The sequence below is a fragment of the Lipotes vexillifer genome, unplaced genomic scaffold, assembly GCF_000442215.2.
Source record: "Lipotes vexillifer unplaced genomic scaffold, Lipotes_vexillifer_v1.1 scaffold717, whole genome shotgun sequence".
Lineage (NCBI taxonomy): Eukaryota > Metazoa > Chordata > Mammalia > Artiodactyla > Lipotidae > Lipotes > Lipotes vexillifer.
The window spans coordinates 1,107,312-1,121,936 of record NW_006798707.1 but is presented as its reverse complement, the minus strand read 5'-3'; the positions used below and the strand labels follow the sequence as shown (position 1 = coordinate 1,121,936).

At 49.1% G+C, this 14,625-nt stretch overlaps 2 protein-coding genes across 2 annotated transcripts in view; one reads left to right on the top strand and one right to left on the bottom strand.

The window, feature by feature from the left end:
• The window catches only part of OST4 (oligosaccharyltransferase complex subunit 4, non-catalytic), an 808-nt gene extending 123 nt beyond the window's left edge, over positions 1-685 (top strand). The window contains exons 2-3 of the mRNA XM_007470886.1: positions 251-305; positions 666-685. Coding sequence (XP_007470948.1) covers positions 251-305; positions 666-685 — 75 coding nt within the window. The remainder of the gene's footprint in view (positions 1-250; positions 306-665) is intronic.
• A 439-nt stretch (positions 686-1,124) lies between these two features.
• Positions 1,125-14,625, bottom strand: part of AGBL5 (AGBL carboxypeptidase 5) — a 16,413-nt gene continuing 2,912 nt past the window's right edge. Inside the window, 9 exon segments of the mRNA XM_007470815.1 lie at positions 1,125-1,296; positions 1,659-1,801; positions 2,653-2,765; positions 3,854-4,006; positions 11,352-11,566; positions 12,196-12,398; positions 13,023-13,158; positions 13,488-13,657; positions 14,161-14,617. Of these exon segments, the coding sequence (XP_007470877.1) occupies positions 1,125-1,296; positions 1,659-1,801; positions 2,653-2,765; positions 3,854-4,006; positions 11,352-11,566; positions 12,196-12,398; positions 13,023-13,158; positions 13,488-13,657; positions 14,161-14,617 (1,762 nt within the window).

Here is a 14,625-nt window from a genome sequence, read left to right as displayed (position 1 = left end):
AGTGGCGCTTTCTCCGCCCCAGGTAACGGTACGGGGCTGTAGCGCCCAGCCCCAGAGAGTGGCGGGGCCGCGCCAGGGAGTGAAGGGTTCGAAACTTCAAATCAGAAAGTGTGGGGCCAAGCATGATACTGGGCCCCTTTATCCGCACAGAGCAGCGAGTGCCTTGCCCCCTTCCCCCTTAAACTGCTCCCTGCTAGAACGGGGTGGGTTCCCTAAACCCCCTCAGTCCCCATCTTCATGTGGTCCCCAGATGCCCAAGTTGATAGTACGGGTACAAGAAGGTACTGACGCCCGAAGGAATAAAGGTACTGAGGATGCCGTCCAAGTAAGAGGATTTAGGCTCTTCACTTAAATAGTACTCACTTTTCCAAGGTTGTTTAGGGTTTTATTTAGGCATAATTTTTTTGTGTGAGGGGTTGGAAAGATAGAGAATTCTATTTCAGGGGCACAGGGCACTGATTTAGGGGTTGGCTAGTGTAGACCCAAGCCATAGAGAAGGATGCGATGGGGGGGAGGTGTTGTATGAACGTCTGGTAAACCATCCCGTAAGTGTGGGCGAGAATTGCAAGGGGGGACAGGCTGGATGGGAGTTGATTCCTGAAGGATTGCCCCAGAGGAAAGCTGCAGCATTTTCCTTACCTCAGGTCTTTCCCCCTCTTTTCTAGGGTTCCAGGACATAGTCTGAGGCAAGATGGAGGGTGTGAGGGGCCTTCACACTTCACTTCATCCCTTCTACCCATCACAACATACAAAGCAACTACACCTGGATTTTTCCAAACAACTTTTATTTCCTCAAAGTCTTCCTTAACCTTATGGAACAAGAAGCTGCCACTGAATAGGGCCCAGCATAGGGCTACTTTATTTTCTACTCCCTCCCCCCAATATAAAAATATAGATTTTTTTTTGTGGTCCCCAAATCGTGTGCTGTGGAGGGAGGGAAGGGGTGGCAGGTCCCTGCTTTGTCCTGTCTCAAGGTGATGCTCTGCGGTGTCTCAGAAGAGTGTGGCTGGCGTTCCAAGGAGTTATAATTGTCACATGGAATCAGGAGCTGAGAAAGGGGACTAGCACATTTCTCACTGTGTTCCCCATCTCCGGGTCATGTGCTGGGCGTGAAGGTCAAGGCCTCAGACCCGGGGAGAAACAGTGAGTGGAGGAGATTTAGGGACAAAACAAACCTCATTTTGGCCCAAGGGCCCCCCACTGTAACAAATCCGGGCCTGGGAGTCAGACAGACTACGGGACATAGGAGAAAAGGCAGGGGCAGAGCAGGGCCGTGGGGGCCCAGCCTGAGGCAGCCTGCAACAGAGAAGAGAGAGGAATCAGGGTTGTGAAAACTCCGCCCTTCTTCTGGTCTTTCAGCCAGGGGCTGGGAGATGAGAGAGGCAAGGTGGGTGAGGATAGGCGGGTTGAGCACTGCACAGCGGTCTGACAGGAATGGTCTGACCAGCCTGCTCCTTAGGCCTAACCAGAAGTTGTTCTCTCGTCTGTTGGAGTGAAGACGGACAGCATGATGGGGGAAAAAGTCAGGGACTAGGTTCTTAATGGAGGTACATTTAGTCTTTCGGGGGTCAAAGGGAGAAGGGAAGGAAGAAAATGATCTTGAATGGCAGAAATGGGAATAAGAGGATAGAAGTGAGAGGTGGGCTGAAGAGTTGCACCCTGGTGCTCACCGTGGTATGGAGCAGGGTCCCGGCTCTGCCTCGCTGCTCTCCCTGGTCCGGGGGATAGGGGACGTGGGGCCCGAAGAGCCTCTCATCCCTCTGCGAGTCGGCGGTGAGCCCCGGCCCAACCTGGGCCTAGCCTGTGTGGACAGCGGGTAGGCTATGAGGCTGGATTCTTCCATGAACTTTTTTGCTTCTAGGTTTCCTTCTAGTATCCACACGTATGAGTGTAGTATGGGTGTCAACACGGGTACTGGAACCTTGAGTTCCTGGGCACTGTTCCTAGCTGAGAAGGTAGGGCAGGATAATAGCCAGAAAACTCTTGGGTTCAGTCTATGACTATACATTCCAGGCTTTACTTAACTAGGGGAGTCAGAAGGGTCCAGCATTTAACCTTCATGGCTGTACCACGGTCAAGATCTGGCTGAGGAGAGAAGCATGGTGTGGAAAGATGTTGGAGGATTAGTGGGTCTACCTCAGAGCCTTCATTGCCTCAGCCCCTGCCAGAGCAGCTTAAGCTTCACCTATCCAGTCAGCTTCTGCCTATACCTAACTTCAGTCAACCTAGTATGGGGATCTGGACTGAATCAGAGTTGGTGGCACAGCTGTTCCTAGGAGCAGCAACCAGATGTGTTACCTGGGGAATCCGGGACCCCTCCTGGCGGGAACTCTCCTCGGGCAGGTCTGGGCAGAAAGAGAGGAGAAGCTAAGGGCAGGGGCAGGCAAAGCCAAAGCTAGCAGGCTGAGGTTAGGGTATGTCTGGCAGGGATACTGGGATTGGAAGCAAGCAAGAGACCTGGCTGAAGGGGACAGGGGTGCAGCACCGGACAGACAGGCACTCAGGCATCAGAGCAGCTCTCTGCTCTGGTTGTGGGGAGAGGGTGTAAAGCAGTGCTGGGCGTTTTCCCTCCCACTACCCAGGTGAACAGTGCCTTGCTGGGCTCTGCCAGAGTTGCTATGCTGGGGACTGGGGAAGACCCAAAAATGTTACCTGTAGTCGGGTCCTGATACAGGGGATCCGAGGTCCAGCCCCTAGCAGACCTTTCCCAATCACTATGACAGCCTCTGGTTTGTCCCCTGAGGATAGGAATGAGCAGCTACTCCCTAGGGAACAAAGGAAACTGATATCAGGATGGGGCCGTGGAGAAGAGGTAACTTCCTTTAGATCAGGGTTTCTCAATATTGGCAATATTGACATTTTGGGCTGGATAATTCTTTGTTGTGGGCGGCTGCCTTGTGTATTTCAGGATGTTTAGCAGCATCTCTGGCCTCTGCTCAGCAGATGGCATTTCTTCCCCTGCCTCCTCCCCACTGTAACAACCAAAAATCTCTCCAGACAAATGTCCGCTGCCTGGCAAAATCGCCGCTGGTTCGGAAGCACGGCACACGCTCTAGTCTGGTCCGAGGGGTAGAACAGTAACTTGAGCTTGAATCAGAACCCACTCAAGCTGAACTACTATGAATTTATAGACCTTAGAGTTATCCCAATCATATGTGTGAGCATTTAAGGATCAAGTCATCAGTACCCAAGACTGGTGGATTCAGGGCTACCTGTCAAAGAGAGTTAACAGGTTGGGAGTAGTGGGCTCTGAGGGGGGTAGAAGATGTTAGGCTGGAGTCTTACAAATCATCCCCATCCAGTGCTTTACACGGCTGGGTCTCTAACTTAAAAGGAGAGCAGACGGTCTAGGCTCTTTGTGGATGATATGGTCACACAACATTTGCGGTGATGACAGGTGAAAGGCCTATGCTTTTTTCATTCTTCAGTTTTGTCTAAGTTGCCCAGCTCCTGGAGTCAGGGAGCTTGAATAAATAGTAGGTAGGAAAAGTCCTCAGGTTCCTCAACTGTAAAAATAAGGATTAAATGAGGTAATGTGCTTAGAGCAGTGCCTGCCACATAGTAAACACTCAATAAGTGGTAACTGTTATTTTATTACACAAAGATGTTCACTAAACTCCAGCTTCCTGTACAAGGGCATTGATGTTAGGGATTTAGGATAATCCAGGAGGATAACTGACGCCCCTGGTCTGGAGTGGCCTGTATTACATCAAGTCAGGAATGAGGTCCAGGTCACATGGCAGCAGAGCTGGAGGGATTTCTTCAAGCCTAGTCAGGAGTCTGGCCTATGCCCTGGGAGGTAGGGAAGGAAGGAGGTTGGCCAACCCAGATTTCAGTGGCGGTGGGTACAGACCTGATATGCTGAGCGAGTTGGGCAGTAGGCAGGAGCCCATGTGTAAAGAGGCTGTGTTAGAACTAACAGGAGTTGGGGACGGGGCCGGGCTGCTTGACGTAGGGTGATGGGTCAGTGGCTGCTGCCGCCGTCTCCTGTCCTGGCTTCGGGGCTCTGAGTGGAAGGGACACAAGCAGATAAAAGGGCAAATAAGTGAGGCATTGTCACTCCCCTGCCCCATTGGCCTTCCCTTGTCAGCAGATGCCTGTTTTCAAGCTTGCCATCACACCAGCACCCCTCTTCTGAAGTAAGTCGAAGACGGGTAGAAGGAACTAATAGATTCCAGCTCCTCCAGTTTTCATCCAGCTCTCATCCTACTTCACCTCTCTGGAGCTAACCAGCCTCTACTCACCCACCAGTTCATTCTTCTGGCAAAGAAGTTACTGAGCTTGGCTTTCCTAGGTTCTCCTCTTCCCCCTAACTGCCCCTTTTCAACTACTTGTCCTGCCCCTAAATATCAGTGTCCCCCACCATTTTAGCCTTGGTTCTCTCCTGCTCTGTGTATTCAAAACTCCCAAGTCTCTCCCTCTTGCCCTTTTTTCCCTGAGCTGCTGTTCTAATTGTCTACTGATCGTTCCTACCTGGCAGTCTCTCATGACCCAAACAAAACTCATTTTCTCCCCTCCTTCCTTTTGTTCTCCCTATCTTGGTGAAAAATCTGCTAGAAACCTTGTTTCCTCTTTCGACTCCTCCCTCACATTTAGATTTGTGTTTAACCCAAATCTGGACAATTCTCCCTCTGCCTTCACTTGAATTCCTCCTTTATTCACCCTTGCCATTGCCTGCATCCAGGTACAGGTCTTTATCTCTCATCCAGGCTTTTGAAAAAAATTCCCCACTGGCCTCCCCAGCTTGAGTCTCTTCCCTTTTACAATCCATCCTTCACACAGGTGCCAGAAATTATTCTTCTAAAATACAGACCTGATCAAAAGTCATTTTGGCTCAGGCAAGGGGGAGATACTGAAGGTCTTTTAAAGGATAAAGTCTAAACTTTTTAACATGGCATTCAGAGCCCCGCCCACTGTGGGTCCAGTCTACACATCCTTAGTAGGATGCTGACTTGATCCTTCACAACCCTCTGCTATAGCCTCTAGGGCTACTAGCTATGTGGTTCCTCTGCAAAGTCTGTTTCCTCTTCTAGTGAAACTTTGGACATCTTATATGTCCCATCTCAAATGTCACCTCTGTGAAGCCTCGCTGACCATTAACAGTAGGATCAATTCTTTCATTGTCCTTTGTTCACTTGGCTAGTAATTGTTTATGGTTTCTGTCTCCTTAACTAAATATTAGTACATGTAAAGTACTTAATACTGCCTGGCACACAGTAAGTGCTCAATAAATGTTAGCTAATATTCTAATTGGAACTTGAGTCTCTTGAGGGTAGGGACCTTGTCTTTTCCAATACTGTACATCCCAGTGCCTGTAAAGTACTGCCTGGAAAACCAGAGACCTTAATAAACATTTTGTTTACCCGGATAGCAGCCACCCACTGTAGACCGTAAGCTGGCTCAACAATCCCTGTCTAAGGGCATGTGGTTATCCTCTGTGGGGCAGCTCTCTTGGTCCCTTCTTTGTAGCTAGAGCCTCACTGCTACAGATTCTGAAAGGTGGGGTCCCAGTGGGGTAGATGGTGAGGTAGGGAGATTCTCAGGCTTGGCAGGTCCTTCCTTATCACAGGGGGACAGCAGGTACCAAATGCTCTCAAACGGAATGAGCTGTTAACCTTTGTGGAGCTGAATTCGATGGTGGTTCCAGATGCCAGTTGACTTCTAACAAAGCAACATGTGTTACATGTGAAAAGGCCCTAAAGTAGGAAGTAGGTGACAGTAACTTTACCTTGTCTAGCTACACTAGCAGTGACAAGGCTACTTCTGGAAGGTCCCAAACCAAATTTTAAAAAACTGATACTCGTATGAATCAGGACGAGAAGAAAGGGAGAGAGATCTCAGGATGGAAGCTACTCTAGCTTTGAGGAGTTTGCCAAGATGCTGGGTACCAATTAGAGTCTAAGACCACAGACAGGAGTCAAAAACAACCAGACCTTAGGGGGCTAGGAAGAGTTGGCACAGCGATGCCAACAAAACAACCGAAGTCAGACTCATGGCCACAGTCACATAACTCGAAACATTACCCACCACCAATGACTTAGAGACACTGTAGAGCCTAGACCTGGGTAATTCTTTGGTTAAAACAGGGATGTCAAGATGATGTCAAGTGATAGTGCACAGTAGGCAGAAATAATGAACTTTAATGACAGAGGGGGAAACAGCAGGAAATAGATGATCTGAGAAATATCTATACACAGAAGGATGTTGAAACCATGTTAAGGGATGAAGCCTCACCCCACCCCAAGGAAGGATAAGAGAGCAGGCTAGAAATTGAGTGAAGGCGTCTGGGACATTTGTAGGTCCTAGTAAGGAACTGAGTGACACTTAAGAAGATACAAGGCAAAACAGGCAAATGATATAAAAAATGCCAATGTGAAATGTAAGAATCAAGGGAAAGATAGTAAGGATACAACTCAGGAATCCTGCCCCTAAAGAGAGTTTCAGGGTAGGAGACAGGTTCTAGTTTAGGAGAGAGGCCTGATCTGGAAAGTAGAAGGCATTTAAAGCTAACACGTCATCACTTAAAAGACTGTCTTAAGGTTCGGGGGCTGCCTGTGAATTTGGCAGCGTGAGCACACAGCCCAGTTTCTCATGTTTTGGCTTCTGGGCCCCGGTATAATCCAGGCCTACCCAGTCTCCACTGTGACAAGAATTAAAGGGAGGAGCCCCAACTCTCTTCTTTCTTGGCTCTAAGCTAGAGAAACAGTGCCTTAAGGCTGAATGCAAGTGATATTGTGAACAGCTCTGCATCTAGAGGTTGTGAGATGGTGTTTTATGATAATCAGCCCCTAGGTTCCATTTGGGAGAGGCCGGACAGTCCTGGGGCAGAGGCCAGAGACACAGAGCCAGACCGACCTTACCATTGTATGAGTCAGAATGGATATTCTAAGGGCTCACAATTTTGAGGGGCAGTTGTGTAACCTGTGCCTAGGTCATGCATCGTCCCTCCAAAACATCTTTAGAACTGTCCCTACAGGTAGCACCCCAGATCTCATTGGATCCCTAGGATGAACGCAGACCTGATTTATGCCCTGTGAGGGGTGGACAGGCGAGACCAGCCTTCATTCAGCTTCAACTTCTTGCCTTTTATTTGTTCAACCAATATTTGCAAATCATTTAATAAGTGCCAGGCGTGGTGCTAGGTGCTAAGGGAATAAATAGATGTGTTAGGAGACATTTCCTGCCATCAAATAAGTTTTACTCTGCTATTTAACACAAAACTTTTGTTTGCAGGGGAAAAAGTAAAAGTGGTGATGGTGCTGGAGGCACTCTTCCTATGTCCTTTGACTCACTTCTCAAAGGAGCCTCCACTCACCATTGGCCTTTAGCTGCTCTATCAGAAGCTGCTGGTCAGCTGAGACAAGGCATCACAGAGGCCAGGAGAGAATTCTGGTAACCTCAGCTTTAAGTGCCAGAGCTGGGGCGGACTAGAGTGGCCATGGTAGGCTGATGGCTGAAGGCTCCCCGCTTTACACTTAAGTCCCTTGTCTTTTACACCAGTATCCCGCTGGGTAGGGTGGAGGGCTAGGGAATAAGTTTAAGTTATTGAGTGAGACTTGCTTGAATCCAGGGCCCGCACTAGTATGAAGCGAGTGAGGCGCCTAGAGTGCATAGTTTAAGGAGGCCCTTGCCTGACCCTGAGAGCGAGAGCCTTCTTAAATCATGTGTCCTAGGCACCTCACTGGCTTCCCTCTAGTCCGAGCCCTGTTTTCATCAATACATAGGCAACAGAAGGAGGAGCCCGTTTACTATCCACCCCCTCCCCAGCAGGTCCTCCTCCGAGCTGTCTGCATCTGCTTGTGCACCAGGAAATTGCACCCTTTAGCTGTTACGTTAGCTGTTCCCCAGTGAGCTCTCCCTGCTGCTCCTCGGTGGCAGCTGTGGACAGTGCCCTCTGCGCTCTGAGCCCCGCGGTCAGGGACGTGACCATGGGTCTGGGAAGGCGGTTCTCGGGACCTATTTTGCAGCAGGGGGAGAACGAGATAAGGAAGATCCTGGCACTGTGGTCAGGGGCGCTGGGAGGCAAGGCTCACTCCGGCTCTTCCAGCCTCCTGCCCCAGCAACATCCCTGCTCACCCCAAGTTGGCTACTTTTTGGCTTCTAAAATGTCATCCCCCAGCCTCCGAGGACAGACCCTGTCAGACTAGTTCCCTGAACTTCTAACTTAAGCTTCTGGCTGGGCTACCTAGATCTTTTCTGAAATTTTCTGGGTAGCCCAATCTCATGTTCTGTTCTGGCCAATAAAGGATAGTCAATTAAACGTACAGTTAAATGTGATAAAATTTTTATACATTAGTGGGAATTTTCTTATAAATAAGTTGGTAAGTCAAAAAAAAAAAAAAAAACCTTGTCAACGCAATCCCCGTTTTGGGATTTGGAAAGTATATTTATAGCTGCTTTTATAGTTATAGAGATATGAGGGTTGTGTTCTTCCTATCTCGGAAGACAAAGTATGCCCAGATGTGGCAAAGGCCCAGGGGCCAGATGTGTGGAACCAGGAAATGTCACAAAGCTACAGCATAGGATAAATCACACAAACAAAATAAAGAAGTTTTTCTAAGGGTTAGTTGAAGATGCCATGTCCACATACCACAGCTGCATCACAAGTCCCTATCCCAAGCCAGGGCCAGTCTCCCATCCTGGAGTCTTATCAGGGACTTTGAGACGAAGTGGTAAAACTGTAGCACCAGCAAATGCTCAGGAGAAAAGAGTCAAGATTCCCAGATCTGATCTTTCAGCTCCTTACAGTATTCCTGTTTGGTATTATTAGGAACCTTCTTGACCCCCTGACTTTAGAGACATAGTTTCTTAGTTCTTACAAATATTTATGCAAGTCCCTAGGGTGTCTTGGTACTCAGACCAGCTCTCTTTCTGCTTCTAAGTTCATTTACCTGGGGGAACATGGCTTCTCACTTGGTTTCACCTGTACGTGGATGACTCTTAGATCCAACCCTGATGTCACCTTTTCTACAGTTTGGCCCTTTTTCTGCCTGTAGGTCATCTCCATATAGCTAGCCCATGACATCCAAGCATTTCTAAAATAGATAAAACTCAGCACTTTGCTTCCAACAATGTCTTACTGTCATCATGACATTCTCCTTTAGCTTGTAGCCATGAAGCTCTCTTAGTTTGTCTCTCTTCCACCACCACTGAATCCTGCCACTTCTATTTCTAGTATGTACATTCATAGACCCTGGTATAGGCACTAGTTATCTCATGTATAAGCTACTGCAAGGATCCCACCTCCCCGTCCCTGCTTGATTTATATATAAACAGTTCACAGATGGCTCTCTTAAATCTTTTGTTCCCATCATTCTCAGGAACACAGTCGTTGCCATATGTCTCGTTAACTCATAATCTTTGTTTTCAAGACATTCCGGCTTCTTCCTCCCACCTGCCTTACTGATTCCCACGGGCAGGGCTTGGCCCTTCGAACCAGCTAGCGCGCCTGCCTGTTGCCCTCTCTACGCGGCAGCTCTGGTCCTGGCTATCACTGTGGTCTCTGGAATGTTTTTGTTAAAACCATACACCACCACCCATTCTTCAAAACCATTTCTCAACTGATCATTCTTTGGGTGATTACTCTTGTGTTTATCTACAACAGTGGCTCCCCATGTTCCCTGTATGTTTATAATGAGTGTGTGCTTTTATGTTGTGTTTACTGCCCTGTGTCCCCCATAAAGTTTCAAGTCAGTCAACCAGGAATTACTTTGTACTGACTACGCCTATTTTCTATTAGTTATTTGGGGGAAGTAACAAATAAACAGAATACATGTCTCTCACTCAAGGAGCTTAATACAACACTCTGCGTTTGGTGGGGGGGAGCAGGGAAGATGTTAATAAAATATTGACTAAAAACTGCCTAGAATCCTCCAGTGGGGACCTAGAAAAGGCTCTTTGCTATTTCCCTTTTGTAATCAGGGAAGGAGAATTTATGGTGCCAATATTCCTTCTGTGAGTTAAAAGGAAAAGAAATTAAAAGAAGAAAAAATATCCAGATTTAAGATGGGAAACTCAAGTATACTGGAACACAAAAAGACTAAGTTTGAATAACTGCCACTTAATAGCTGCGCAATCTTGGACAAGTTACCCTTAAACACCCTCAGTCTCCTCATCAGAAAAGTGGAAATACCACCTATCCCACAGGGTCTTTGTTAGGATTAAATGAAATAAATATGCGATACTGTTTTTTTGTTGTTCACTGTTTAATGCTATTTAAATGTAAGGCATTATTATTGCTTTAATACTCTCCTTCTGTCAAACAGTGTGCAAAAGTGTCTTTCCCAATGAAGACAGACTCTAAGAGTGGGGCTTAGAACATAAGCAGAGGTTAACTATGGAGCTTCTCAGGGGTAGAACATCTTACTGGTCAAAGCTGGTAAGGCCCGCTGCTCTCTCTCCTGTGGCTGCTCTAACTAGTAGTCAGATTTCCACAGCCACTGACCCCAGTGCATGTTTCTGCTCTGCACCGAAAACTTTGTTGCAAGCTAAGTAGCAGGGAAGTGCTAACGAGGACGAGTGCAGCTTGAAGACCAGCAAAGCTTAGTTCTAGCATTTAAGCCTCCATACTCTGGCAAGATTGCTGTAGCCCAGAAGCCACATACAATGTTGACTTTTGATTTAGTGTTATTTCCAGAAGTGGCCCGGCAACTCCCAAGGAACGGCTCTGGAGTCCCTTCCTCTTCTTTTTCCCTAAAGGCCCACCTGTTTTGGGGATACACTGTGACCCAGAATCTCTTATCTTGTATCAAGCAGGGTCTCCTTGACCAAACCCAGGGGCACAGTTGAGCACTTGTGACCACTGCTGGAAGGGGCTAGACTGTTGCTTTGTAAGCCTAGAACAGGAGCTGTCTGTAGTTGTTCCATTTTTCTTTGGAAGAGCTGGCATCCTTCTGATAACACTTTCTGAACAGGCTCTGAAGCTAGGAACAATTTCAGCCCATAGAGACCCTGGATAGGATTCTCCATCTTTGTATGGTGCTGCGATTTGGATTGTGAGGACATCTCCTTATGTTGCTCCCAACAATACCGACCCTGTCCTTGACATGGAGGCTCCGTGTCTCAGTGTGACCCTGCTCTAGCCAGAGTTTCTTCCTTGGAAACTTTCCTACCTCCCAGCAGTTGCTGAAACCCAGATACCGCGGACTCCCGCCTATGCCATACACGGTACCGTCTGGAGCTCGTGCCGCAGGGAACACCAAGGTCGCAGAAGAGGCTGTAGATTCTGCTATATACTAATTTTATTGATTCACCCCTTGGTCCCAGGCCAAGTGTGTCTTCAAGCTCTCACTTCCCCCAGCAATGCCCCAAACAAGTGAACACCTGTTGCAGGGGCTCCCAGACTAGCTTACCTCTGACGGGGCCCAGCACCCGGTGGCTGACCTTTTGGGTGCTAGAGCCCAGGCCTGGCAGCCCTGCAGGCCGACTGCCATGAAAAGGAAAGCTGAGGGAGTTCTTCATCTGTGGAGAATTTTGTTGACTGCTGCTGCTACCACCAGCACTTGTGCCAGTGCTAAAACTTCGCGCGCAGCTCAAGGTATTTTCAGAGCAGGAAACAGGCAGTCCACTGCAAAGAAGCAGATGCCAGTTAACCCTGGGCCAGGGAGGTCGTTGCAAGTCTTTCCCCATGGTCTGATGCTCAGTAAAGCATCACCTCTGGAGTGAAAAGGCACAGGGACTCATTCCAAGGGAGCAGGGAGGGATTTACGTCCATGGATAAGGTACCTAACCTGGGGCATCTCAGGATGCCTGGGAGCCCCTGTTCACATATAATGCGCTCCTGCACACAATACGCTAAGAGCCATGAGGGCTGTCCCTGGGCAGCTTTAACTCCCAGCGAATTCCCCTTTAATGCCTTGGTGCTGCCCTTGGACTCCTCAGTCATTCACAACCACTGGAAGCTGAGACTTGCCCCCACCCGCACCCTAACTGTATTTGATTTCGTGCAGGGCTCTGCAGCAGGGAATCCCCTAGCCTGCTTTTCAGATATCTGGGAAGTATGCAGCTCCAGGTAAAAGGGAAGAGGATCCCATTCTCCAAAAAATGCACTGATCTTACTAATTTAAGTTTACCCTGGAAATATTCACCCTGTGGTCCTTCTGGAAGTTGGGAATCACACAAATTCCTTGGAACTCCTCGCTCTAGAGCCCTGTTCCACTTTCACAGCCTTTCTCCCTTCCACCCTGCTGGTCTTACTTGTTACTTTTGGGTGGAGGTCGAGAGCCTCTCTTCTTGTTGACACCCGTGTTCACAGTAGTGCTCAGGCCTCGACTGCTGCGCACGTGTTTTAGCATCCAGGCCCGGAGGTTCGTGAGGCTGTTATGCTCTGACAGCACAATTCGGGGCCATGGATTGCATTCTGCCATGTCCAGAGCTGCAATGGCCATAGCTCGTCCCACCTGTGGGGAGAGTCTGGTTTGGCTCAGTGTCTTGGTCTTCCAACCTAGGGTGCTGTGTTGGTTTGGGGTGCACAGCACAGTGGAAGGGAAGGAGAGGCCGGCCTCTCATTTGCTCAATGAGTATCCCAACTTTTGTGCTCAGGCTGTTTATCGCAAGTGCCCATCTGGGACCCTCATCCATTACGAGCAGGGGCAGGTGGGCTTTCTGGCTGGCGCCAGGCAGGAGTTCTCCCAGCAGGAGAAGGCACTGGGATCTCGTCTATAGCCCACAGCTCTTTCTGCTCCTCTTTTGTGCCCTAGGACACCAGGGTCATCAGGTACCTCTGCAGAGGGGGTACTTTCAGGTCAGCAGTGAACAAATGCAATAGAAGGAGGAAGACGAGCTCAGGGATTCTCTATGGCAGGGCTGGGGGGAGGTCAGAATAGTGCCCACTCATCCTCTCAGTACTCTTACAGTCAGAGGCCTGCGCCTGTTAACCGAGGAAGACAACCACAGTGGTTGAGAGATGAGGCAGCGATAGTGGTGCGCCTCTCCTCAGATGACCTTAGAGTCAGGTAGCAAGAGTGAAGGCCTTTCCAGACTTCGCGGTTTCCCTTTTCCCCACTCATCCCCTGCATGCATACCTGCTCAAACTGTTCCACAGTGTATCTGGAGGGGAAGGCCGGCAGGGGAGGGGGGCTGGCACGTCCGTTGTCATGGCAGGCGGCAGGGATACTGTTTACTGAGCGTCCAGTGTTGTAGTTGCATTCAAGTGTGTAGCTGAGACACAGAGACATTTATCAGACAGAATCTGGACAGAACCACGGGGGGACAGACTAGGTGGTCTATGAGATAATCATTTGGGAAAAAATATACACAAGTAGAAAGTGCTAATCCCCAGCAACTAGAAATTGACCTTGGCACTTTATCATATACCTAAGAAGGTCCCCAAAAGGGACCTTTAGTGTCCCAGACTAAAGACAATAACACTAGCTGTGAATCTGTCCTTTGAGAAGACTTCGGCTATCCCTGCCCCTTGAACGCCCTCGACTGGGTAATGTTTTCTTTGGGAAGCTATTTCATCAACTGTATCTCAATTTCCACCCAACCTGTGGATTATCCCTGAGGCTTTGTAGATTGCAACCCGGCCGCTTCCCTCTTTAGACTGGCCATCTCTGCGGTCTCGGGCATACATGTTCTTCTCTGAGAAATTGCAGCCCTGGAAGTCAAAGTGGGCTGAGTTCAAGGAGATGAGCTTTGGATACAGCATATTTTCCACCTGTTTGGGCGAGGAAAAAGGCAACTCAGAAGGAGAGACAGAGCAAGAAGGGATTCGGACAAGGAAGAGATGCCAAGCATGCGGCCATGTGCCTTCAACACAGCAGACTCCTTCCGAACCATCGGCAGTAGTCAGCGTTTGTAAATTCTCACTGAATGTTTGACAGTATTTCTAGGTGTTGGAAAGGTACGATTCTACCTCTTTTTAAGCCCTTCTTCTCTCCAATAATGTGAAATTCTCCTCCTCCCCTGGTTTCCCAAACCCTAGAAAAGACTAGGATGCCGACGGCTTGACCCTCATTCAGAGGTCATGACGTAACGACTGAGACGTGAGGGGCCCAGTGCTGCCCCTTCTTGGCTCTCTGGAGTTCGCTCAGGATAGTGTACCTCTTGCAGCCCCAGGCTTTCCTGCCAGAAGGCCCCCTTCCCTCCATTTGTGGCCTGACCTTTATTTCCTAACCTGCAACACGTCCCACACTCACATGACCACCTGTGGATTCCTACCTGGGTGTTCTCGTCACTAAAGCTGTTTCCATACATGAAGCAGCCCCTTTTAGAAGCATGTCCATGCAGGTCCACGTAGTAAGCAACACCACTCTCTTTGGGGGGGATGGTGTCGGGGTCTGGATGCTCAGCCTCAGTGGACTGTTGTGGCATAATCCACACGCTGTGGTGCTTCGGCTCTGCTGGCTCGGTCTGTGTCCAGGCCTCAGGGTTCCCCCCGTCAGACGAGTGCCCAAGGCGAGCTTCATTTCGGAGATTGTTGGCTTTCTCAAGGTCGGAAAGGGGAGCATCAGGAGGGAGATGGGGACTGCGCTGGTGCTCAGAGGGACTCTGGGAGTTCAGACGGGAGTGCACGTGGTGGTACAGGAGCACAGCTTTAGCCCCGTAGACAGCCGGGTGCAGGGCATCAGGCTGCTTCAGGTACTGACGGTTCAGATTCACTCCACGCGAGTCTGTGCTGTAGGG